At 35.4% G+C, this 25,542-nt stretch overlaps 2 protein-coding genes across 2 annotated transcripts; one reads left to right on the top strand and one right to left on the bottom strand.

Moving 5' to 3' along the window:
- Window positions 1-724: 724 nt before the first annotated feature.
- LOC146146848 (uncharacterized) lies at window positions 725-17,597 on the top strand. The gene is made up of 29 exons (XM_083387117.1): window positions 725-882; window positions 1,435-1,515; window positions 1,932-2,074; window positions 2,600-2,686; window positions 2,887-2,973; window positions 3,230-3,313; window positions 3,608-3,691; window positions 4,768-4,854; window positions 5,786-5,869; window positions 5,936-6,019; window positions 6,337-6,411; window positions 6,536-6,622; window positions 6,782-6,868; window positions 7,093-7,176; window positions 8,315-8,401; window positions 8,978-9,064; window positions 9,300-9,386; window positions 9,892-9,975; window positions 10,635-10,721; window positions 11,063-11,152; window positions 11,767-11,850; window positions 12,201-12,275; window positions 12,862-12,942; window positions 13,444-13,530; window positions 13,601-13,675; window positions 13,803-13,889; window positions 15,802-15,819; window positions 16,317-16,337; window positions 16,827-17,597. The coding sequence occupies exons 1-29, from the start codon at window positions 822-824 to the stop codon at window positions 16,860-16,862; spliced, it is 2,301 nt and encodes a 766-aa protein (XP_083243243.1). The 5' UTR covers window positions 725-821; the 3' UTR covers window positions 16,863-17,597.
- A 1,321-nt stretch (window positions 17,598-18,918) lies between these two features.
- LOC146146847 (retinol dehydrogenase 7-like) lies at window positions 18,919-24,869 on the bottom strand. Its single transcript, XM_083387116.1, has 8 exons — window positions 24,761-24,869; window positions 23,827-23,876; window positions 23,299-23,464; window positions 22,687-22,848; window positions 21,775-21,877; window positions 21,538-21,701; window positions 20,298-20,470; window positions 18,919-18,996 (listed from the first exon to the last, which is right to left on the bottom strand). Exons 1-8 carry the CDS (start codon window positions 24,867-24,869, stop codon window positions 18,919-18,921), a joined length of 1,005 nt encoding a protein of 334 aa, XP_083243242.1.
- Between the last annotated feature and the right edge of the window lie 673 nt (window positions 24,870-25,542).

Here is a 25,542-nt window from a genome sequence, read left to right as displayed (position 1 = left end):
TTACTGACACACCCTTGGTTATCTCTATAGCACTTGTTTTGAAAGGTTACACTTAGTGCATATAATTTCAAAGATTCGATATGAGGCATTTAATAACAATAGTCTATGGAAAATATATGACCTCGTCAGCCGACAAGTCTTTCAAAGCTTATGAAACCAAGAAGTGATTGTTCAGCGTGATAACAATTCAAGACGCTAGAGTGGTGCGTTTTAGCGAAAATGCAGATTCTAGTAAATTCTCACAAATAAAAGTTTTTCAAACAAGTGGCAATAAATCTTCACGCGCCAGTTTTGATTTTTGTATGTTTTATTATTTTCTGTTATTGTCGTGGATGGATTTGTTATTGAACGAAGTGAAAATAATGTTTTTAGTCAAAATTGCCAATATTATTGTTATTAAAAGATTTAAAAAAATATCAAATTCAAATGAGTGTAAATTTTACAGCATATGTCTTGCTATACAAGCCTTGAACATTGGTATGGATAAGTTTAACTGTTAACGAAAAATTGCCTACTGACTGGTTTCCACGAAGAAGTTTTTCCATTTCGTTTGTGTTGCTGTTTCTAACATTCCGGTAAAAAATGGAGGTAGCTTGAAGCATTATAAAACCTAAGAAAGTTAGTTTTACTGTACACCAGGTATCGTATTTCTGAACCAATATTGATCATGATTAATAAAATTATAAAAAATATCACATGATATGCCATTGTACTTTTCAGATTGAGCGTTTCATAGTTCACATTTGTCTTGTGATAACTGATCAAAAGATAACGAATCGCATTGTTGAGAAACACTGAGTTGGCTAATCTGCAAGTGAAGAATGGGCCAAACGACTGAAGATATTTATATCCCGGGTGCTGCTGCTGGCGCAACCACATCTGGTATGTTGCACAAGAATTTATTAAAATGAACAACTGTGTAGTAAAGCGGCAGAAACTTACACCGGAACACGTGTTTCCTTTTTGTTAAAATGTGATGGATTTTTTTAGTGATGGATTTTAGTATGATTCAATTGAAGAAAATATGTAAACAGTTTAAAGTAATCTTAAGACTGTTTATAAAACAATTAAACATAAACATCATTTCTTAACATTTAACAGAAATATATATTTCGCCTATAAGGCATCGTCCGTTTCTGTACAAATATAATATATATTTTCTGTTAAAAAATTAAATTTTAAGAAATTATTTTATGTTTTTATACCTGTTTTTATAAACAGTCTTAAGATTCTGTTTACGAAAAACAAGAATCTGTTTTTTACAATTCATTGTCTGCGGGAGATTCTTTACTTCCTGAAGTGTTTCAGCTTAAAGTAGATGTAATGATAGCATAATAAACTAAGATTAAACCCGTATTTTCGAAACAGTCTTTTTTGAGTTGGCTTGTAGAACATTCTAGCTGTCCACTCACGGTGATTCATTTTCATTTATAGAAGTTGCAAGACTGCGAAAATGGGTTCGGCTTCAAGGAATGCTGATAGCTACATTGTTCTTTTTGCTCACTTGCTTTGCATGTAAGTCAGGGTTTCTTAAACTGGGGTCCATTAACCCCCTTGGGGGTCCGCGGACTAGTTTTAGGGTGTCCATGAAGGCCTATTCGAAATGTATATTTAAGAAGTAGTCAATTTTAGCCGAAAAGGGTTTAATTTAAAATAAAACGGTTTTGCACTGAATGTATTTAGAATCCAATTCACTTTCACCTCTTTTGAGCCGAAATTAGCAGATTTTATAAAGTGTATCTGCACAGTGACGTCAATTTATGACGTCATCTCTAAAATTGTCTTGCCTACCGTGGTCCACGCGAAGCAAAAATAATGTTGGGGGTCCGCAATAAAAAAAAGTTTAATAAGCACTGATGTAAGTACGGTAATACAAAAAATTCGCAAAAATTTAGAAAAAAGTGAGCTATTACCTTGAAATTTTCGCGCAGTCATTTACTTTCTCAACATTCCGATAACCAGCAAACAAAAGAGCCAATCAAGCATGTTGCTGTCCGCAAATAAACAAATATCGCTGACGGAGGAGCTCGTTAAAAATGTCGCCTTGCTCGAAAAACAGCTGAAAAAAGTCGAGGTACGTATATAGTTTCTGATGTATAGCAAGGTTAAGTTATATAAGTAGGTATACTGTAGTCTGTTAGACAGGTATTAGTGTTAAGAGAATATTTAGGTCATTGTGATAAAATGTTTTGTACCCGACAGTCATTACCCAACGGTATTCGCCAGGAAAGTACTTCTGTTTATTTACTATGATCTCTTTTTGTTATTTAATTCTCACTTCGTATACCTCAGTTTTGTGAGCTAAAACTCAATCAATGTTTACATTAGATGTCCTCAGTCGTGGACATATTTTTGTTTATCCAAAAATTCCGACGTCACATTTTTCGATGAAACACCAAACTATTTGCGTCCTATATAAGCAATCCCAAAGTTTCCAAATCGCACGAAAGCCTCGTAAAGTCTTCTTTATCGTGCCATTTATAGTTTCATAACGATGATTGAAACAATTAGTAAACATTATAGTATACCAGGTATTTATTCAGGTATATAGGCAAATATATAACTATTGCAATTAATGCTATTTACATCTTACCTTTAGGAAAATGTTGGCAATATCACAGATGCTGTTGAAAAAAACAAGTTCGAAACCAAAGAAGTTGATAAGAAGGCTCACCTGAAGATAGACGTAAATTTATTTAACGATATTTTATGCTACGCAGTCTTGCACTTATGTAAGAAAATACTTGGCTGATTTGCATAAATATTTTTTTAAATCTGTGCCCTTTTGATCAAAACAAATGATTTTGTGTAACTCGTTTCACAGTCGGGACTCAGTTGATTGTTGTATGGCTGTATATTAAATGATTGCTAAAATACATTTTAAAGGATGTGAACAAAACTTTGACGCGGAAAACACGAGATGTTCAGCAATCGATGTTGTCTTCCAAGGAACAAATGCAAAAAGGATTAAAGGTAAAACCTAAAAGGCGTTTTAAATTTTTCGAAAATTCCAATCAGCTTAATTTTGGGAAATATGAGTTGTTACTGCTTCAATAACGGCATTTCCTGCAAACAAAAAATATGTTTACTGCTATTGTAATTAATTTCCGATAGCCATTCTCTCAAAACACAGACAGATAGTTGCACGTTTGTACTTTTGAAGTTGAACAAATTCATTAAAATAACAACGAGATCGTCCTTTCAAATAAAATGTATTCCTACGTTTCAGGACCTCCAGGAAAAAACGTCGAACGAGCTTCAAAAAATAACACCGGAACTTCTTTCGCTAAAGTCGACAGTGGAAAACCTTACGGTGACTGACTTAAAGCTTCGCGAAAAAAATGCTTTGCGAAAACGTGTTCAATTGCTTTGCGAAAATGGCGTTCAAGGCTTGACGAACTAAATGTTTGCCATTTTTTTAGTCGATTCTGCTTATTTCAATTGCGGTTTCAGGATAGTCTTTTATTCCTTTAAGACCGCGTAAAACTGCCAAACATTTTTTCGCCGTGTATCTCTGTAAAGAAATGAAACGAAAATATAATGAAATGAGTTGTGGAGCCGCAAAACGTTGTCATAAAGCCTTTACAACGAACTATTTATTTTGCAGGAGGTGGATACGAACTTGGAGAGAAGAATGTCCACAACTCAGAGAGGCTTGCGGTCACAAGTCAATGCGACGAGAATGTTAAAGGTGCGTCTGAAAGTTGTGTTGTACACACCAAATGTGATGCGGACTCGGAAACAAAAGGCCATTGCCCTGGGGGAAATTGTCTGTTTATAAACGATTGTAAATGTGAAATCATGCAAAAAAGCCTGGATTTAGAAAAGGGTAAACTCTTTGTGTCGCGCTTCCCTTTAAACAATTTATTAAAGCTCACACCAAAAGCTTTTCATTCGATAGTAAAAAGTTGATATAAAATTAGTTTGGAGGGTACGCCCTGGTGCAATTACCCTTAACGACACTACACAGTGTGTATAGCGAGTATGCTGCCAAATTTAGGATATAAGAAACGACAAAACAAGATTAATTTAGGTGAAAATACTAGATTTAGCTTGCGTAAAATAATTAATATGTGTCAATCACGACAAAAAGTAGAATTAAAAAAAATATTGTGTTTGCAAAACTTGATATTGAATAGTTAGTGGGTCCTTCTCGCCCCTTGCTATCCTAACCCTTTTACAGCTGCTATTGATAACGTCGTACGTACTATTAATTGTTTAAACAGGTTATTTTTAAAGAATTAAAGAACTGAATTGTGTTTTAATGATATTAGAACAAATTTGAGGTCGCCAAAAATCTGAAAGTTTGTTCGACTCAGTGAAACGATTCGCGAAATATAACTACATTACTGATTGCATTGCTTTCAATTGTATTTTATGTATTACCTTGAGCAATTTTTACCCCATTACAAACAAAAAAAAACGAACGAAACGATCTGTCCTGAATACCAGAGTTCAGTTCATGTGTTCAACCAACATATCAAAGTCAAGAAATGCCGCTCAAAGCATAACTTTGTAATATTGCATCCAACCTGCATTCCAAAGCTGATTGATGAATAACGTGCATATATTTTATTGCTCCTTCCCTTATATGTATAGTTGTCGAGCTAATCCACACAGGAAATTGGAGCTATGTGATACGGCCATAGAAATGCAAAAATAAAATTATGCCCAGAGTTGATTAATGTGCCGCGCCGGACCTAGTTGAATGGGTGAGGCTTCCTTACACTCTGTTTCCTCATTTTGTTTTGCTTGTGTACTGTGCAGGATGCCAGCACGACTAACCAGCTGCGTTTGCGTCTGGCTAGACGTCGGACGTCGGATCTTTACAAGAAACTGCTTGACGTTGAAAAGGTTCGTTAAGTTTGCAGAGGCTGGGTTGGGAAACAATCTACCATAGGGCGGCCAGAAGGAAATAAGAACGTGGTTGTATGTTTGCGTTCGTATATAAAGACAGTGGGCGTTTTTTTTCATGGTTGAAAAAAAGGTCATTTTAGAAGCTTGGCAACTTGAAACAGCACCAACTTGAAACATTGGGGAAGAGAGATAGGCACTTGGACTTTAAATATACAAATTCTGCGCTCTCACCGTCGGCTAGGAGACTTTTGATTAAGCAGAAATATATTTCCTGAAATACAGATCGGTGTACCTAACAAAACTCGTTGCCAAATTTATTGTTTCACAAAACTGCACTAATACCGCGTCCACCTGCAGTTTACACAACCGGGATTTTCAAAATTCATAAAGTTAAAGTTGATAGAATCCAAGACATTTGCCCAAATTTCGCAACTAAACTAATTCCCTTCGTGATCATAACCGAAAAACTTTGGTTTTCGGTTACTTGTGGTACATGTGTACTTAAGCAGGTCAGAGTATTTAATGAAGAACTTTTATATTAATTTAACACTATCTTTAGGGTTTATCAGGTAGCTATTGCCCATGGCATTTTTAATCCAAGGAAGGTGTAACTTAACAGTGTTATTACTATTTTTTAGTTTACTTTACCTTGGATAGAACTTGGCCCAATTGGGCTCAAAAGGCTTTATTGGGCCTCAAAAAGCCATATTGGTATTTTCTTGTTTATGCCTAATGGAAACTCGTAAAAAAAAATAAAATAAAAAAATAAAATAAAAAAAAAAAAAAAAATATCGCAAACTTCAGATTGATGTTTTGTAATCTTTCGTTTGTATCTTTATGACAACCTGTTATTTATTTCATGTGAATTAAACAATACACCGAAAACCTTTCTATATCCTTGGAATTATACGATTTTAATTTATTTTAGAATTTGACAAACAGCTCAAACACATCTGCAGAAGAAATTTCGAAGAATATTGAATTCCTTTCTACAAGGCTGGAAAACCTTACGGTATGAAAACTTTCGCTTTTGTCATTTGCACGGTTTCCACGTTTCAATAATCTTTGATTGTCACAGAAAACTGCAGTGAACCGTAGCGAAATGACGCACATGGAAGAGGAGTTGTATCAGACCCTTAATCACGTGACAGGAAACATCAAGGTAGAGTAGAGTGCCTTTGAATGACCGCGTCTTGCTTACAGAAAATGATGGCTTGGCGTGTGAGTTTTCCTTTTCAGGGTTGGAACTCAGTCCACGAAACACGTGGACTTTCAAATTGTAAGCAATAAATTGGCAATGTGTTTAGAGCAACATTATTCCTTTTATGGTTTACAGTTTTTTTGTAATTTGCTATTAAGCTTACAAATCAAGCCATTATTCCGAAGTCATTTGAACTCAGTGAACTAAGTCTATTTAACTCGAGACAATATGACCCTCGTATGAGAAGCACTGTTATAAACAAAGCACATGCGTTTTAGGAGAGTGTCAACCAATCGCAGAAGTCATTGGCATCCGCCATTGAAGATCGATCCTCCCAGCTGCAAAATCTAACGGTAAACAAAATAACTTAAAGTAATTGCTAAACCAAAACATGCATTTTATATAATTACAGCAAAATAACAGTTACATTCTGTGAGACCTACATTTAGTTAAAAAAGTTTTATTGATATTCTACAGAAAGCAATGATGGCAAACGACAAGATGCTGAGTGAATTGGCTCTAACTTTCACTGGGATTCAAAGCAATCTTTCACGCAATTTATTGGTGTGTCTAGTTTCCTCGTCATTTACTTTTTAAGTGATTGGTGTAGAATAAATTGCAAACATGATGTTTTAGACCTAAACCAAAAAATACTTCAAAAATTACACGTTGTGGCGAGTAGATCGATTGCAAATAAGATCTACAATTTTATTAATTTCATAGGACATTGAGAAGAGCACTGAAGCAAAGATAACCGCTGTCACTTTCAACGTTACTGCTTTAGGAAGTAAATTGGAGCAACGTATTAAGGTAATTTAAAAAAAACGGATTTAAGTTCAAAACAGGTAGAAGCTTTTAGTGTGAAAGATGACCATCATAAATTAATAACACATAACCACGAATCCTGGCTTATTGAATGTAAGCATGGGTGCGTTAGACCGATTATTTTACAAATGCAGATTAGATAAACGAATTGCTATTTAACAATACTTCCCAAAATATACAAGAGGATATATTTTGTAATATTTCTGTAGAATGTTACGGAAAACTCTGAAAGCCGATCGCACGACATTTTGCAGAGGTTTGAAAATGTAACGGAAATTATCAAAGAATTGCAGGTAAGTTTTAATTGTCCTTAATAACATGCCGCAAACTACTTCACGCAAAATAACCTATGTGTCGGACCAGATGTAGATGATCGCAAATCGTATAGGGATATCCGACAATATTGAATCCTTTGCGATACCCAATACCTGGATACTCCTTTTCTGGTGTCGGGCTGATCAAATAGCCAAATAGGATCAGCGCAGCGATATCAAGCCAAACGGTATTGGGTTGTCCAATATGTCATTGTTATGGTAAATTTTAACTTCATACAAGGGCTAAACGGCAATCGTTAGTTAGGGATGTCCTAATTTTAGCTAATTTTTTTAGTCCAGGGGTTCTTAAACTGGAGTCCATGGACCCCTTAGGGGTCCGTCACCTAATTTTAGGGGTCCATCAAGGCCTAATTGAAATATTAGTGTATATTTAAGAAGTAATCAATTTATCAAACACAACAGTTTAATTAAAAATAAAACGGTATTGCACTGAATGCATTAAACTTCGTTACCCTTTCACATTTTTGGACCGAAATCAGCAGACTTATAAAGTCTATATGTATTGTGACGTAAATTCATGACGTCATTTTAAAAAATGTTTGCCTATTGTGGTCCACGCGAGGCCAAAAAAAATGTTTGGGGTCCGCAGTAAAAAATATTTAAAAACCCCTGGTTTAGTCCAATAATATTAAAACTATAGAATGAATGTCAAAGTCCAGTCAGAAGTAGGAAGCATATTGTGCATACTGTAAACATTTCGAATAATTCTTTATTTATTTTCAAGATCAGAAGAATTATTCAAACCAAAAAAAAAATATTTACATCTGTATGGGCTTTGATATTAATTTGATGTCTGACTACAACCTTCAGCCATTATTCTCCTATTAAAACCTAAACTTTATTTTAATTTGAATCGGCCGTACGGTCGTCCTTTACACTTCAAATCCCATATCTTTTAGTTTATATCGGTATCGTTAATTATAACATAGCAGAGGACAACCGAATCAATTTCAAATTAAAATGTCAGTGGAGGAAAAGAAACAAACCAAAATGTTGATTTAAATCGCGCAAGGTTTCCGTTACAACACTCAAAAAGCGTTCGGGACGACTACGTATTGGGTGTTCGACACAAATTACCCATGTTTTCGTCTTGCAGCATTCGACAACGAACAAAAGTGACGAGCTCGATCTGCTAAGAAACGAGATGGCAGAACGTTTGGATGACGTCACGGGAAGAATAAGGGTAAATTTACCGATGCTTCGCTTGTTGTTGAGCCTTACGCTGGCGCCACACAGACAGTCGCTTTGCCCGCATATCAGCTGGCTCTTTACGAGTAGGCAATTAAATGGGGTCAATGTAGTTCGTGTTACAGCCTGTCGGACTCGCATCACTTGGCGAATTGGACATATATTTGTTTTTAATAACTTGTATTATGACATAATATACCACAATTTCAAAGTTTCATGTAATTCGCGTGATACATGAGAGCGTTGAATTCAAAAATTTAACGCAGCTGTAACATGACAGAAGAGCACTTTAATTAGTAAATCTTATATAAACTTGAACATGACGGTCAAGCACATTAGGTTACAAAGTTCTCAGGAATTTAGCATGGCAGTAGAGAAAATTTAAATCACAATTTACACTTAGATTGCATATTTTGAACTTTTGTTTTATTAGCTGAATATAATTTCTAATTATTATGGGTACCGTTTAGCATTGTAATTCATTTGGGGTGTGTTTTACCACCAGATTGCATATGGAAATACGAATGCAATGATTGTTATAAATGCTCTGTTTTCGTTCTTTCTGCATTAGACTAAAATCGAAGAGCTGGGAAACAACACGAACATCACGCTGAGCGACATGTCCGAAGTACAGGAGCAACGACATCGCAACAACACAGTAATACTATTCATAATGCTTTCTGGAAAATATTTTATTACATTTACGTAACTGCACGTATATTAGTCAACGTGTATTCTGTAAAACGCCCTTCTGACCTTTCCGAAAGCTATTTCGAGGCCATCCGGTGTTGCATGTTATATTAAACGTATTGTCGTATATTCTACATCGGTCCGATTCTCCATTTTTTCCTCAAATATTTCACCAACGCCTTACACAGCCAATACTTTAACAGGCTTCCTTGAAGAATGCCGTAAGAAGCCTAGAAGATTTTAAGCAGGGCGTGTCTCAGTTTCGTGAAGAGGCGGCCGCCAATATTTCCGTAAGCATGTGTTATGTTGCATGAACGGTTCATTCTTAGTATAGAAACTTTTCGCTGAAACGTTGCGTAACGATATGTACACTGACTTTACGTATTATGTGATCCAAGTCGTTGGTTGTAATGTTGTAATGAAATGTTTTAAACTACGTGACCAAAGGAGATAAACTGAATGCTGGTATATCTGAGAAGTATATAGGTCTAGGGCCACACAGTTATTAATAAGGCGAATCGTAATAGATACATTTCGTTTAGTGGCCGTAAATAAAGTTTTGTAACTATCAAACTGTTGTCGTGCAACATTTAATTATATTGAATTTACAATTTCCCGTAAATAAATCAGTTGTATTTTTGTGGGTTTTTTATCGAGATTTTTTCAGGTCACATTTTTGACATTGGTAGAGAGCAGTTCATTATTTTGTGTACTATTAACCCTTTTTATGAAAGCAAAAACTGATAAAACCTGTTGTAACTCTTGATGGGACATTAAAGAACTGATGTTATTTAGAACGTTATCAACAACACCAATACCAAGTTTGCAAAAGTTTCTAAAGATGTAGAGTCTTCACAAAGCTCCTTGGCCACACTTCAGGTTTGATTATGACATATTTGCAGTTGCTGTTTCGTGATTAAAAACAATAAGCTATTATATTCATGCGTTTATTTTATTTTTTAAATCTTATCGCATTTTTTTAAAGTTCGCGAGAGTGCAATACTCGTGTTTACTTAGACGATTACAGTTGAGTTTGAGTTTTTATAGTCACATTAGATGTCTATTAAGGTTGAAAACCAATAAATATATACTAACGAATTACTATTATTTAATTTAATTTAAAGCTAACTGTAAAAAAGAACTAAAATTATAGGTGTATAATTTTTATAAGTGTAAAAAAAACAGTTAAAATTAGGTTTCGGCAACTAATATTAACAAATATAAGGATGTCAAAATAATATTGGATGGGAGCCGATACCCGATGCCAAGTGGAAGTATCGGTACTCGTCCGATACTGAGGGCGTTATCGGTGCCGATCCAATAAAAAAAATTTGTGCGTTTTAGTCTTGATTTGCAATTCTACTTTGAATGTTTAATTTATCAAAACATAGTAAGTTAACTGGAGGTAACCACACTTCTAAACTCGAGGGCAAAGTTTGGCCTAATAATCCTAAACAAATTGCCTTTAACTGTTTAATTCTATCTATGTTAATTGTTCGGGCATGGTAATGACATATATAATTTGCAATTTGTATTAGACTGAACTTGCGAACCTGGAGAACAACATCAACATCACAATGAACGAACTTTCCAAAATGGTGAAGAAACGACACCGCAACATGACGGTATCCACTGTGTTCAAATATTAATAAATTAATAATAGTAATAAGGATAGTGAGCGAAATAGTAAGATGTAACAGTATATTTAAACCATTTAGTAAAACAGGTATAAAGCACATTTTTTTTTCAATTTTTAGAAATATATATTGCCGTATAAAAACAGGAATCCCTCAAATATATATGTAACTATAGCTCTATACCTGTTATTCTAATTTTTATTCTTTATGCTGTCGAAATACCAAGTGATTGTCTGCATACGATTCCTTATATATGAAAGTGTTTTAGCTGTTTTACAAAATACTGACAAGTTTTTGCAATCCTTGTACCGCAATTTGTTTTTCGGCAGGCTTCTTTGACTAATACATTGACAAACCTGACGGAAGGATTTCAGCACTACGTGTCAAGGTTACGTGAAGATTTGGCCGAAAACATATCCGTAAGTTTGTCTAAATTTTACGACTTCTTTTCTGATCACGAAATCGTAAAATACACATTTCTTGTAAAATTGTGTAGCATTGTGCTGAGATGATATAACTTCTCAGAGGAAGAAAGCCATTGGTAAAAACTAATTGAAAAGAGATTTTGGAAAGCGTAAGAAACTACATATCGGATTAAATCCAAATTCAACCCAATTTATGACCAGGGTCAAGTCTTTATTCTTACAAATCGTTGAACACGGTCTTTTTGTGCAATATTTCGCATAGAAAACATAAAAAAAAAACGAAACAAAATGGCTGGTTAAGATTTTTAATTTCATATTTGCCAAAAATAAGTATTTTTTTCCACAATACATTCAAATAAAAAAAGTTAAATAAAACTTGACTGATTTGCATAAATGACTTAAGTTCAAGTCAGTTTCTTAATCCAATTTATTTAAGTTAAGTGAAGTCATTTCCCCCGAAAGGCTTTAGTCAAGTCAAGTCATTTGATAAAGCGATTAAAGTGGAATTAAATAGACTTACGTGAGTTCAACTTTGTATAATAAATACACCGATAGAACGACGTAACCACGTACAGTTGTGGGTTTAATATTCTCTTGGTGTGATTTAGAACGCCATCAACAGCTCCAAAAAGGAATTAGTGGCGGTGTCTGAAAAGATGAAGACGGTAGAAAACTCCTTGGACACATTACAGGTTCAAACAAATTTTTAAGCCTAACTCATAACATATTCATAACAACGTATATGAAAATGTCATAAAATATCGTATAGCCTACCTTTGTGTTCTAAGCGTATTGTGAGGTAAATCGCCACAAACAAAATGCCTTTCTTTAAAGAAGTCATTCTATTTTTCAATAAGCTTTAGACGCTGGGCGAAGCTTTCTTCATGGTTTTAAGGCGGAATTTTAAAATGTCGTTATGGTATATTAGATCCTAATAAGGACAATCTAATATATCACAAACTTCGGTCAGCCTTAAACACGTTTGAACAAGTTGTTCTTTTACGTTATAATCATTAATCGATTGGCTTCATATTTCTTGCAGGAACTTGCAATCGGCACAGACGAACAGATCGGCGCTTTGACGGCGACTTCCCAAGCCGTTCTAGGCAACGTGAAGGTAATTTACCACGGATTAGAATGATTGAATGGTGTTTTTCGCGCGATTCTGTTCAAGATTAATCGTCAAACTGCGGTGTCCTGCGTCTTCAGTAAACTTAATGTGTAAAAAGAGAGAACATATTATATGTTAAGCGGAGCAGTCTAATAAGATCAGTAATCATCTTAAGGCGCTTAACTTTTTTGTTAACGTAAAAAGCGCAGGAACTTAATAGGGCGGGCACCTCTTGTTCATTTGGAAATTTCTGTTGGTTTAAACACGCAGAATTCAGTTATCGAGACCACATTGGTGCCTTTATTTCGTTTGCAACAGCTGGAGTGGCTAAGATTCCAAAAAAAATAAAAATTGTTGTTCACTGAAATTGCTACAAAAATCCATGTTTCATATTCCGAGTAAACGAGCAAGCGTTTCGGTTGAAATGAAAAAGCATTAAATTATTGAAAATATTTTCTACGTAACCATTCGCACAATGTAACCAATTATTTGCTCATCTTGCTTTGATCATTTTTTTTTATTAATGCTGGGGCCTAACAATATGCTGTATACTGCTTTATTTGTTTAACGTATTTATACACGTCTGTTCCAGCAATTTGCTAACGCGTCCCAGCAACTTGCAGCTCTGTCCAAGAAACTGGATTCTTCTCAAAGCGCCATAAAAACTCTACAGGTGAGTATCAATTGAAAAGCATAAGGCTCTTTTGTGGTTTACAAAAATGCCTATGGTCGCTTTCCTAGCATGTGTTGTACAACAGACTTTTAGTGAAAAAAAATAACGAAATATCACCAAATATTATAGAAAAACAAAATGTTTTACCAAGCATTTGTAAAAATGAAAAATGTTGAATGATGTTTACAAATTACAATTACATATTTTGCTGTAGCTTTGTGAGCTTTATTTGTTTTTAACACGTGAACCTATTTTTGTGACTGGAATTAAATCGTCTAAAATCTAAACTCTAAGTAAACCTGCAGAAAGAATCCTATTATTTGTAGAGAAGATGCAGCAGCACATTTCGCAATATTATAAGCAAAGAATTTAATCTAGGAACCACTTGTGCGTTTTTCACATGTCTTAAGGTTTCGTTCGTAATTAACGCCATTAAACGGTTTGTCATCCCTGCCTAAGACTAACTTGAATTACGACTCAAACCTCATCTAAATTTTTCAGGACTTGGTAGGTACGACAAACGTCACACTTGCGTCACTGTCTGATGACGTAACGGCCTCTCGGCGGGAGCTGGAATTAGTGCAGAGGGTATTTTAATGCAGTTTCCAGGTAAGGACGACACGCATATAATGCTGACGAATTTCTTTGTCTTCCTCAGGACTTGTCTACACGAATTGTTCCGGAACTATCGATCGTCAAAAGCAACCTGAGCAGCTTTGACACCGCTTTTACGGTAAGTGTGTTTCACACAAATTAAAGCAGTAATCGTACTCCTATATGTACCATCTTATAATCACAAGTCGGGATTCATTTTTCAAGCTATGACAATTAAAGCCTAATTATTTTTTCCAATGATACAGAATAACTTCAAATCGCTTCCTGCAAAGTTTGCGAGCTTTGAACAGGAGATAGCCCAGCTGAAAGTGGATGTCAGCACTTTAGAAACGGTGAGAAATACAACTGGGCGTTTTGGAAAACAAAATGTGGCCAAATATCGTTTTAAAGTAAATAAAAATGAAAAAATGTCACATCAGCGCGTATCGAAACGTATTTATTAAGATGATGTCCATATACTTGACCTTTTTGGCTTTGCATTGTTTTATCAAGCTACATTACATATCCGTTCATAGCGTACGCAACTAAAATGAAAATCTATTGATCTTTCCAACTAAGGTTACAATAAATTTGCGTTAATCGTGTAGCGCACATCTTTTAGCGATCATCAATTTTCATCAAACCATCGGAACAAATGGCTGTAACCTGCCTTGCAGTTTTAGTCCTGTTAAATGGGTTGCAACGGGTTTTCAAATCTCGATCGACCGACAAACGAACGGTCCAAAGTGCATGTTCGATTCATTGCCAAGGCGATAAAATTGCTCAATAAATTAGGCGAACAAGCTCTTTCGCGCCGGCCGCAACAGCTGTATTTGCTGTTGTTGCCAAAAACCAACAAACACGGTCGTCAGCTTATTATTACGCATTGAAACACAGTGGGGCACGCGTAGCGGCAGTCCTGCAAATCCAAAGCATAGTGAAAAGGGCGAATTGATTGGCAATCTCAATAGGCCATCGCCTCTTGCTTCCAAGGTTTCTGACCGCAACCCAGGAAGCGATTGTAGGACCAGCGCTCCTTGCATTACCGCAGTGAGGAAATCGCTTCCAGGGTTGTAAGAGACATAGAGAAAAAACCTTTAAGGGTTTGTTTTTATTATTAGGGAGTGCAAAATACATATAGTTTTAAACTTTTGAAAGAATTTTATGAGGTAGTTCCCTGCAATGTCTTTAGTGATTCGTGACCCTCCTAAAGAAGATAACTTGACAAAGAAAAAAAATCACTACATAATGCTTAAAAATATTAATGAAATAACACCAAATATCATTATTAAACTTTGGCAACGTTTATTAGGCAGGGTTTATGCAATTCGCTGTATTCAATTTTCCTATACTCTGGGTTGGGCTAAACTAAATCTACTATAACTTTTCATTGGCGGATCCCCTAAAACTGCTGCAAGAACGGACCCATATTGGTTCGTTGACTCCATTTGCTAACACTTGATTAAGTCCGACCACTGCTTGCAAACAACAAATCAAAAGCTGTGCTTTAGACAATACCTATTGTTGTACTATGCCTTAAATATAAACGGCCTTTTTGGAGAAATGTCCCTCTTTATCTTTGAAATTATATGTTTGATAAGAATACTGCTTTTATTGGAGCAAGGAATTCTTTGTAACGAAATGTCAAACGAGGCGCTGTGCTCAGTGGCATTATCAACGCTGGTTACTTCGATTTATTGCGTCCGCTAATTGCGTGTTCTTTGCGGTTTCCCGCTGCAGAGATTTATGCCTTTTCTCACTCACACGGCATTTGCGAATCTTTTGCAAAAAAATGCACTCGGCGACATCAGTTGCCGTTCTTCTTGGGTATCCACATAGCTTTACTCTTCGGCGTATAACAAAGAATAGTTAACAATAGGTGTATGACGTGGCGGAAGCCAGCACAGCATTCTGAAAATTCGTTCATTGATATAAAGTTTCATAATTATACATGAAGTATCGCGCGCTTAGGTTTGCTTTGTTGCGAAGCTGCAGTTTGCACGGTTTGTCACAATGAGCTAAAACTGAAGCTACTTGAAAGTGCGGCTTGATTAGTTAAACCGGTTATTTACACTGATTATGACTGCTAGCCCTTTTTAACAGGTTTCAGATATGCGATGTCGCTGGCTCTGTCAGACAATATACATCCACACCTACAAATATAACTCAAGCCGAGTGAACCCTGCATAGGCATTTCTTCCATAGGAAATTAAAAGATTTTTTTATTTCACTAACTCTTATTGACACGCATTTTTGTTTTTACAGTTAAAAGAAGACCAATCTGTGAGTATTATACCAATGATGAACGATTTCTATGAAACTTGTAATATATAAAAGTATATGAAACTTGTAACTTATAATTCAGCCATTTGAACCTATTTTCAATTGGATTGCCAAATCCTAACAATCTAATTGCTTTTTTCCCATACGAACTCAAGGATAGACATACATAAATAATATGTATACGTTAGTAACATCACCAAACACTTAACGTTTCAAAGGGGTATCAGAATGTATAGCATAAATAACCATGCAGCAAAAAAAATTAGAAAAAACTTCTCAAAAAATGTTTAGGAAAAAGTTGTCGTTTTTTAATTTTTTTCAAATTTTTAGGAAAGCGCAATAAAAGTGCTGGCAAAAGTACAAATTGTAAATTATAGTACGCTGAAAAACTTCTTATAAGTACATATATCGGATTAACTGTTTTATGCTACTTGTCTTAATACTTTTGACGTGACTTTTATAACATTAAAACTAAAAAACGTACTGTTTCTTTTCAGTCGTACGATTCGGGAACAAATGTAAGTATTTTTTTTATTTAATTGCTCAGTCGTACAGACAGAGACTATTAAGATCAAATTTAATCAGCGGAATGTTAAAAGTGGTTTGTTGTATCCATTACGACCACGAATCGCTTTAGAAAAGCCTGTACCTTACTATGTTACACCCAAAACCAATATTGCGAACGTTTTAGCTTTGGTTGTACCTACTCTTTAATTGTACACGCTTATGTGAACCGATTTTCAGTTTAGGAGCATACATAACGACGAAGCATTACTTTTTGTAGTACTATAGGCCCCTACGTTTAAAAAAAAATTTAAAATTGTAAATTAAAGTACGCTGAAAAACTTTCGTAAGTACATATATTTGGTATATTTATGTTTTTTCGCTTGTTTTCTGACGAAATGTTTTCTAACGAAATGTGTTTTAGACTCCGCCACATTTTCATACAAGTTTCAGGTATCTTATTAGCCGGAAGTTAAAGAGATATTAACCAGTTTCATTTTTAGAATGGTGGACATGAAGAAGAAGAACCGGCATACTGAAAATAGTTCTCGTTTTTTCTGCGATGTGATAAACACTGTGATTATGTAGCAGCGAGAAGCTTCCACATAAACATTACAAGGGATGTACAAATTCCTAGTCCTCTACAGTTCAACTGCTGACTAACTGCTGCATCTTATTCAAGAGGATATAGGCTTCGCAAACTAATTTTTTAATTTTTTGCCTTAGTGGAGTTTTGGCGTTATAAGCAGGGGTTCGAACCGGAACCGAGCCGTAACTCAGATTAAATGACTTACAATTCAAAGATTACTCTCTACATTTATTGACCCACATTTTTAGATTTAGCGTAACTTATATTGTATCCGAGCGGGAAGTTTATGAACCGGAACCGGACTCCGAAAATGCACCTGAACCGGATTCCGAAAAAATCCTTGAACCCGAACCGAACCGGAAAAGTCAAACGGTTCGACTCCCTGGTTATAGGTGATACAGTGTGTCACTGACACTGCGTATAAGTTTATTACAGTAGGGTTTATTGCGGAATGGCTGCTTATAGGTTTATTACAGTATGGTTATATTGAATCGGACTTAATCTATGGTTCGTTGTGTAAAGTTAGATAACATCATGTTACAAAGTTAAATGCTGTAATACCGTTGACCACGCCTACAGACTGTAAATTGATCGACAATGTATGTTTACAGTTACGCACTCACGTCTTGTATATTACGAGTTTGTTGCGTAAATTAATAGCATTTGAGGCATATTGCAAAAAGTCGTTTAAATATACTTTTAAATGTTGTTCAAATACACTTTTATACGAGTTGAGTTAGAAAAACTTATGCCCCGAAATCACGACATGGTATAAAACCGGGGTAGGCAACCTACGAAATCCGGTTTGCCAGCACTTTTTTTAATCTAACGTCTTCTTATTTATACTTTTTACATAAAAGCTGGCTAACGCATTATAATTTTAACTATATGAACCGTGTTGAGGTCGGCCGGTATATGCTTCCGAAAACCCTTAACGATTTGAATCAGAAGAGCGATTTCCATATATTGATATGTTTCCTGGGGAGCCAGCTCTAATTTTATGTGATGTGTGTTAGTTCACTTGTAAGAGCGAATCCTGGCAGCGATGGAATAGGTCACATCAGTAGCTTCAATTCAATCACACCCCCATTTTTCTCGCAAAAACCGCGTCTGTTGGATTGTCGAACAATTTCCTTCGGCGCGTGTATTTTTTGTATCCTTGATGACCGAACAACTTCCTACCCGATTCTCTCAATACACCCATGTTCGTGTCAAGGCCGAGAAAGGCTACACTTCAAAGAAAACCCAATCCGCAAACGTTTTTCCCCGCCCTACAGCCATAACTTCTGTACAACCGCCAGTGTGGTTGTGGCAGTGAGCTATAGAGCTATACAACAGCGGGCGACCTAGCTTGACGTGCGAAATTGCCGACTTGCGCTCTTATTGCTACCGATTGCAATACAATTTAAAAATGTGCGCTTCCTGTATGTATTTCCCGATCGCTTTTTAATTGTTTGGGGTCGCCTTCGCCTAAACAAAATCCGTACACAGAGACTGCCATAACTATTTAATAAAACTGAAGAATTATTAAAAAAAAAGTGTTTCTAGGATTCTATATTTCACATATATTGAAATAAGGCTACAATTTCTACAGTTTTTATTTCACATATATATCAAAATAAGGCAACAAAAGGCAAAATTATTGCGTTAACACATAGTTGAAGTGTGTTTAAAAGTAGCGTTTTTGACCAGGAAATAATCATGTGGCGTGTTTCCTAATTAGGGGATAAATGACATTAATAAGCATAACGTACTTATTGCAATTGAAATATTATGTGATCGGCAGCTTTGCGAATTAAAACTCTTAAAAAATGGATGCGCTTTTAAAAGAAATAACTATATTATTTTCGGAAATGTAAAAAGTAAATGTATCATTCAGATTCGATTTTTATTAAACCTTCTATTAAAGCAACATAATGTTTTTCAATTAAAAATGGAAATGAGTTTTTTTGTAAAAAAACGTCATTACCCCAGTCATTATGAACGACACATTTTGGTCTCCATGGTTATGCAGGTAGAACGGCTTGTTCGGGGTGAGGGTTGGGCGCTTTGATTAATCTCCGAAGTTTGCGCATTATCCATTCCTGAAAGTAAGGTTAATATGAAACAAATCACAGAGCCAAAATATTAAAAGAGATTTGGCCTACAAAAACACTGTGCCAAATTTTGTTATTTGTGAATTTGGGGTATTGCACTCGCCGTGTAATGTTATCAATGGGAATGCACAATAAGGACCTAAAAAGCAACAATACCTAAAGCAGAAAAACAGGTAAAAACTACTTTCGTTTGGAGGAAGTAGGTCTGGCTTCGGCCGTTTATGGTGACGACGTTTGCGTGGTCGCCCTAGTTTGTCCGACGCCGCTAGGGCGCCGCTGTTGTGGCACCAGATTTTTTCTGTTTGGGGTTAATGGTGCTGGTTAATGGGTTGGGTTAGAAAATGGGTTAGGATTAAAATTATTAGGGGAATAAGTAGTGTATGCAGGGGTGCCGTTTGGGGTTAGGCAAAGTGTTGTTTACTATTATGTATTAGTCCTATTATTCCGAACTGTGTTTTATTCCGACGTTGATGGTGTTTTTATTTCGGTCTTATGGCTGGAGACCCGTATATACTCGCTACGTAAAACTAGTTGCGCGACACACATAAGGATAGCGACCCTCAGTTTGGAAAGCTCTTATGTAGAGAACTTATAGACAGGAATGCTTTGCTTATAGGCTATACACATGCTGGTACGACTCGAATGACTAGTAGAAAATAGCATTATCGCAACTCGTCCAGGGCGCATTCCGCTCTTAGTTTGTATTTTTAGGTAAACTGTGTATCACATCGTAAAATCAGGAAATTTGAATTTGTTTAAGTCCAGACAAACTAAAAGACTTGAAAAAAGGAAACAGCTGTATTAAGTTTATTTTTGTCCGTAGAACAGTCCTTCTAGTCATACGGGTCCGTTATCGTTTAACAGCGCCACTTCAAGAGACTAATCTCAGCTAACAAAAGGGATGTTTGTTTATGTTGGATCGTGGCAGATACCCGGTGGTAGTATATCGGTGCAGCCCGATACTAAATTAAGTTTTGCATTTTAGCTATGCTTTGTGTTCCAAAGTACATTTATCTACATTGAGGTAAATTTAGCAAAAAATATTAGATTAAAAATCGAAAATAAATAAAAAAGCATGTTTTTCATGTACCAATGTGATTAAATTTGCTTATTTGATCATATTGATGGCATCATTTGGCTTCGAATCGGATTGCGGTAGTTTCTGCCCAACATACCAGGAATCAGTATCGGAATAATTTACCTATATAGTACTGGACGCTATACTATAGGTACAAACGAATACAAGTTTATATATGTTTCAAGTTAGTTTAGCAAAGTACCACACGAACCTGATAACCTGTAGGCAAAAACGACAACGGCAGCAACAGAAATTTTGCATCCGCGCCAACTGCATAGCGCTCCTTAGGGTGAACAGCAAATAGAGCATGAACAATGGCGTCCACAACCTGCTGGAGATTCGGTGACGCCATATCACTCAACATTGTTTTGACTCCTTTTATTTCTGCACCAAATGAAGCATATTGGGATGAAGAAAAAGGAAAAAAAACATGTGTTTGTTCGAAAACTTAATGATGGCCAATGTCATCAAGACAAGTAAACTTTATTTAAACGAACTTAACATTTAAATTTACACGAAAACATTAATCGGTTTAAGCAGTGTTTTTAAAAAAAAAATTATTTTTTTTAGCTTGCAGCATAGTAAAAAAATGGACAAATTGTTTACAAAAAACTAATTTAAGTTTTTTGTTCTTTACTTTAAAAACTGTTTCAATACAGTAAGGCAATAGTTACTATACATGTGTTTCCTCATGGCTATTGTATATACGCATACTGGTATGTCTATTTTGGAAACCCGAAAGTCATTTCGTTAACCATTGAGAACCTATCGAGTCGCGCCAATGTGATGCGGCACACCTTGAAAAATAGTGTAGATTTTCGAGTCTTGACTTCAGTCATAAGAAAGGTACGACATTTGTGCTTATTTTGACCAATGCGGTATATACCCTAAATATTTTACTGTTAAGTTATGATGTTGCATTTTCGTTTTTGGTTAGAGCAGTATTTTTCAGCCTATGGGTGTCGACCCAAAATTGGTTTGCCGATTAATAGTTCACATGCTAAGATTCGTTGAGATTAGTTCTACATTTCCTGAAATTGACAATATTCCGCAAGCAATACAAAGAAAAGGCCCATAAGAATTAAATTTGTAATAATTAAGTGACAATGTTTAATATTTTGATGGATAAAAAAAAGTTCACTGAAGGAAATACTTACGCTATAATTTTTGGGTCGCCGCGACCAAAAGTTGAGAAACACTGGTTTAGAGGGGTAACACTAATTTACGGAATGATGAATGGTCGGAACGGTCGGAACGCTCACAGTATTATTATTAAATATAATAACACTTGACCCACCTTCACCCAAACGCTAACCCCCACCCTAACCCAAATATTGTGCGTTGGTTTAATAATTGTTTTAACGGGGTAACACTTAAATTAGTGAGCGTTCCGACCATTCATTATTCCGTAAATTAGTATTACCTGTTTAGAGAAATGTTATAAATCTCACTTGTAACCAAGTAGCTTTCCCCGTAGCTTTGTTTCATCTCGTCGTTTTGTTCCTCAAATCGCTTCTTGATACCTGCGATTTGTTGGTTAATGTTGGTGAGATTTGTTTTGAAGAACGACGGTTCGATAACGTGCGTTGTGATGTTAAACGGACGAAGTTCGAACCTGTTATAGATTTGCAAAAAGTTAAATCTAACGTAAGCATAATTCGTAATAGTAAAAATGTTTGCTGTATTACGTTAGTCCGTCAGCAAACCCCTCGACGGCAAACTTGGACGCCATGTATGGGATGCCTAGAGCTGCGATTCGTCCGCTGATGCTACTAAGGTTTACGATTCGTCCTGGAAAATATTAGTGATTAAATCAAACTGAAACTGGAATGATATTAAAGCAGCTGTATTTATGCCTGTGCAACAATTCCTATACTTCAGAATAGCGAAAGGAAATGTTGGCTTCATAAAATCGTCACAACGAGTCTTTTCTAGCAAAAAAAGGTAGGACTATTTTTCTTTTAATTTCACCAACTTGTTTCGGATGGCCATAATGTCCCCAATAAACTGTAGTTATCAGGTAGGTACTTATTGACTAGACACACAAAGCGACTAATACAATGCAGTTCTGTCGGTTCACCAAAAAGGTATTTTTAGTTGTCAGTTAAACACTATATTATTTTACCACTTTTAAATGCTTAGAGTTCGCGTTTCGCGCGAACTTAACCTCATGCTTTAGTAGGTTAAGGTCCTTACAGGACAAGCTGTTCAGTTGTTTCAGTAACTCCAGTTGTTTCAACAACGAATAGTGCCTTCGAAATTCTGGCTACTCGTTTATTGGTGCGTAATATATATTTTTTGTATTTTCAGATACGCAAGTGTCAAAAGTTTAAAGTACTGTTTTAGAATTGTACTGAATATGTGGTATTAGAAATCACCTCGACCCTTGCAAGATAAATGTCGACCTTAATTCCTGATCAGTAACAGCAGAGGAGTCCAGCAAAGCTAGCAATTCAGGTATATTTTGTTCAAATAGAATCAAGATATAGGCTACTTTGAATACGATATACTGACGTTGCCTTTGCTGGCGAAATATATTCAGTATATGACTGGTTTAGCGCCCGCAAAATCTTAGAAATTCTTCGATTTTCGTCACAAACCTTCGCGGCCTCTTTTGAGCAGAGGTACAAACTTTAGAGTGACGTCGACAGTTCCAAACAGGTTGACTTCGAAAACTTTCTGGTAGTCCTGTTTATTGTGCCACTCGAACGGGTATGCGGGGATTGCGATACCGGCGTTGTTAACGATTGCCCACAGAGCCGCTAAATAAAAAATAAACGTGCAGAAAAACTCCGAAAAAAGGGTAAACGTTTGAATAGCGAACGCAAAATGACTCGATTCGCCAAGAGCGTTGAAACTCATTAACGTGAAATAAAGTAATTTTAATCGGTACTTACAACCTAATAGTTGGTCTCATTTACTAATGTTTTATTCACGATAAAAATATTTTTTTTTTGTAATTTTAAATTAGGATAGAAAATAAATAAACAAAAAAACGTCCCGTAAAGTTCAAATTAAGGATGTAAGTTGCAATGGTCTTCTAGAAACTATCATGTGTAAATTTGCTAATAAATTTGAGTTTTGTATAAAACAGTTTTTGTATAATTCGTAATGGTTTATTGAAATACTTTTATAGAACACTTTGCACATAAACTTTCAATAAATGACCTGCGAGTTAATTTAATTTTAATAAAAACATTTTATTGACTCACCATTCTTCGATTTTTCAGCGAGGTCATTTTCAACGAAGTTCGCCGCTCTGATTATGTCTTCTGTGTCAGTGATGTCAAGCTGAATGGCTTTTAACCTTGTGCTGCAACTCTCTTGTAGTTCTTCTACTGAATTCTTACTGTAACACCCGGCGTATACGAACACTCCCTATTGAGACAATATTGTTCATTACTATGTTTTATTTCACGTGAATGCATGTATGTCATTTTAAAGGTGCATTTTTGGTAAATAAATATTGTGATAATTCTTTGAAAATTATGTTAATTTGTAAATATTTCGGATTGATAAAAATAAAAATGTAACGAAAATACTTTGGAGCATAATGGTTGCAGGTTGTTGTAAGACGTGATAAGAATATCAAAACCCATACAGAAGTAGGTATCATTTTGAACGATGTTAAAAATGAATAAAGATTTTGTTCTAAACGTTCAAAACAAAAATAGATTTCTTGATTTACAAAAATAGTTCTATACAACAGAATTATTTGGTAAGCGTAATTATTTTCGTACCATTTCGTCCAGTCGTTTTGCCAGCAATCTTCCAAACCCGGTATCACATCCTACCAAAAATACCTAGTAATTATTTATCATTAAGGTCTAAGTATAAAGGACATAAACTAACCAGGCCGTGAAATATGGATTAGGCGGGCTTTTATTTACAAATTAAACAAAATTTTATTCAGACATAATAGGATCTGAGCAGTAATATTTTCCGTAACTTTGTTTAAGGGATAAAAAACATAAAAATATTTGGTCGGGCAACAAAGGCCTTCGTCTATGGGGCGTTTTATTTATTTTTTTTTGAACGGCACCCATATTCGCCCCTTTTATGTCAACAAATTGCTTTAAGAGACGGGGTGCATTTATGTTGACACGATTTCTTATAACAGGCTATAAAGACGCATTGTGAAGTATAGCTTTTGCCACTTATGTTCACAATGCTTCAAAACAAAATTTTAGAGAAGCTGTTTTAAACCTAAAAATCCTTATTATGCAGCAAAATTAGTAAAAATGTAATTTCCAAAACCTATAACAAATAATTTTTTGTCACATCACAACTTTTGACTTTAAACTATATTTTTTTCTTTTCCTTAACGTTATTGTTTTGAAACGTTTTTCAATTAAAATGGTTTGGGTATTTAACCCGTGTTAAGTGAATGTGGGTCACGATTAGAAGATAAACACGACCAAACAATATAAAATACATTTAGGGTTTTTGTAGCACCATTACAGGGATGTCACGAAGGCTATATGGAATATGTGTTCAAAATACAAAAAGCATAATTGAGAAAAAATAATAATTTGCATTTAAAGTTTAACTATTTATTTGAAAGTAAATTCTGTTTAACCAGAAATCACGATGACGCCGCGCTGCCATCCAGTTTGGAAGTAAGCCAAGAATCAAAAATTTCGTTGTACGGTTTAGAAAAATTGCTGCACTTGCCTGTTATAAAAACATGCCTTTCAGTAACATTTTGAATGTGTTTTCTTGATCGAAGTTTCCACCAAGAAATGAATCCGACGAACAACACAACAAAAGACCAGACTAACATGGTAAATTTGCTTGTTTTTTCTAAAAATGCCTTACTTTCTATATTTGCCGAAAAAACGGTTCAGTAAAATAAAGATGCAAGAAGTCGTGAAAGTTTTTGAGACCGCCTTTTATGTTATCACAAACTTCCTGTTCTACTAACACCCAAATTTCTTGCTGTAAACAAACCAAAAAAAACAATACATATGGAATTATTTTTAACAGCGGGCCGCATGAAAAATTTAAAATGTTGTGACCGGCCGGGTCTAAATAGGATCTCAAATACACGCAATATGACGTCATGCGCTGGCGCTAAAACAAATAAGTTTACGAACTTGTTATTACGTTTCGAATTGTGCGCAAATGTGCAATTTAAGTCGAATTTAAATAAATAAATAGTTTAATACGTTTTAAGAAGCAAACTTTAATGTAGACTGAAAGGGGCGGGGCACATTGAGCACAGATAAAAAAATGTACATTGCTTGATATACTGGCGCTTATCAAGTTATGGGGCGCGTTAATTTAAAAATTAGGGTAGAATAAATTTTGCTTTTAAGGATTGAGAAACACACAACATGGTATTAACTAAAAGTTGACAAAATGTGAATGACTAAGTTTCATTTTTCAGAAATAGGCCAGTATTTTGTTCATCATTTAATCAATGAATACATTTGACTAAAGCGCGAAAATGTATA

This window comes from Ascidiella aspersa, chromosome 4 (assembly GCF_963924565.1).
Source record: "Ascidiella aspersa chromosome 4, kaAscAspe10.2, whole genome shotgun sequence".
In the NCBI taxonomy this organism is placed as follows: Eukaryota; Metazoa; Chordata; class Ascidiacea; order Phlebobranchia; family Ascidiidae; genus Ascidiella; species Ascidiella aspersa.
This window is presented reverse-complemented; position numbering and strand designations above follow the sequence as displayed.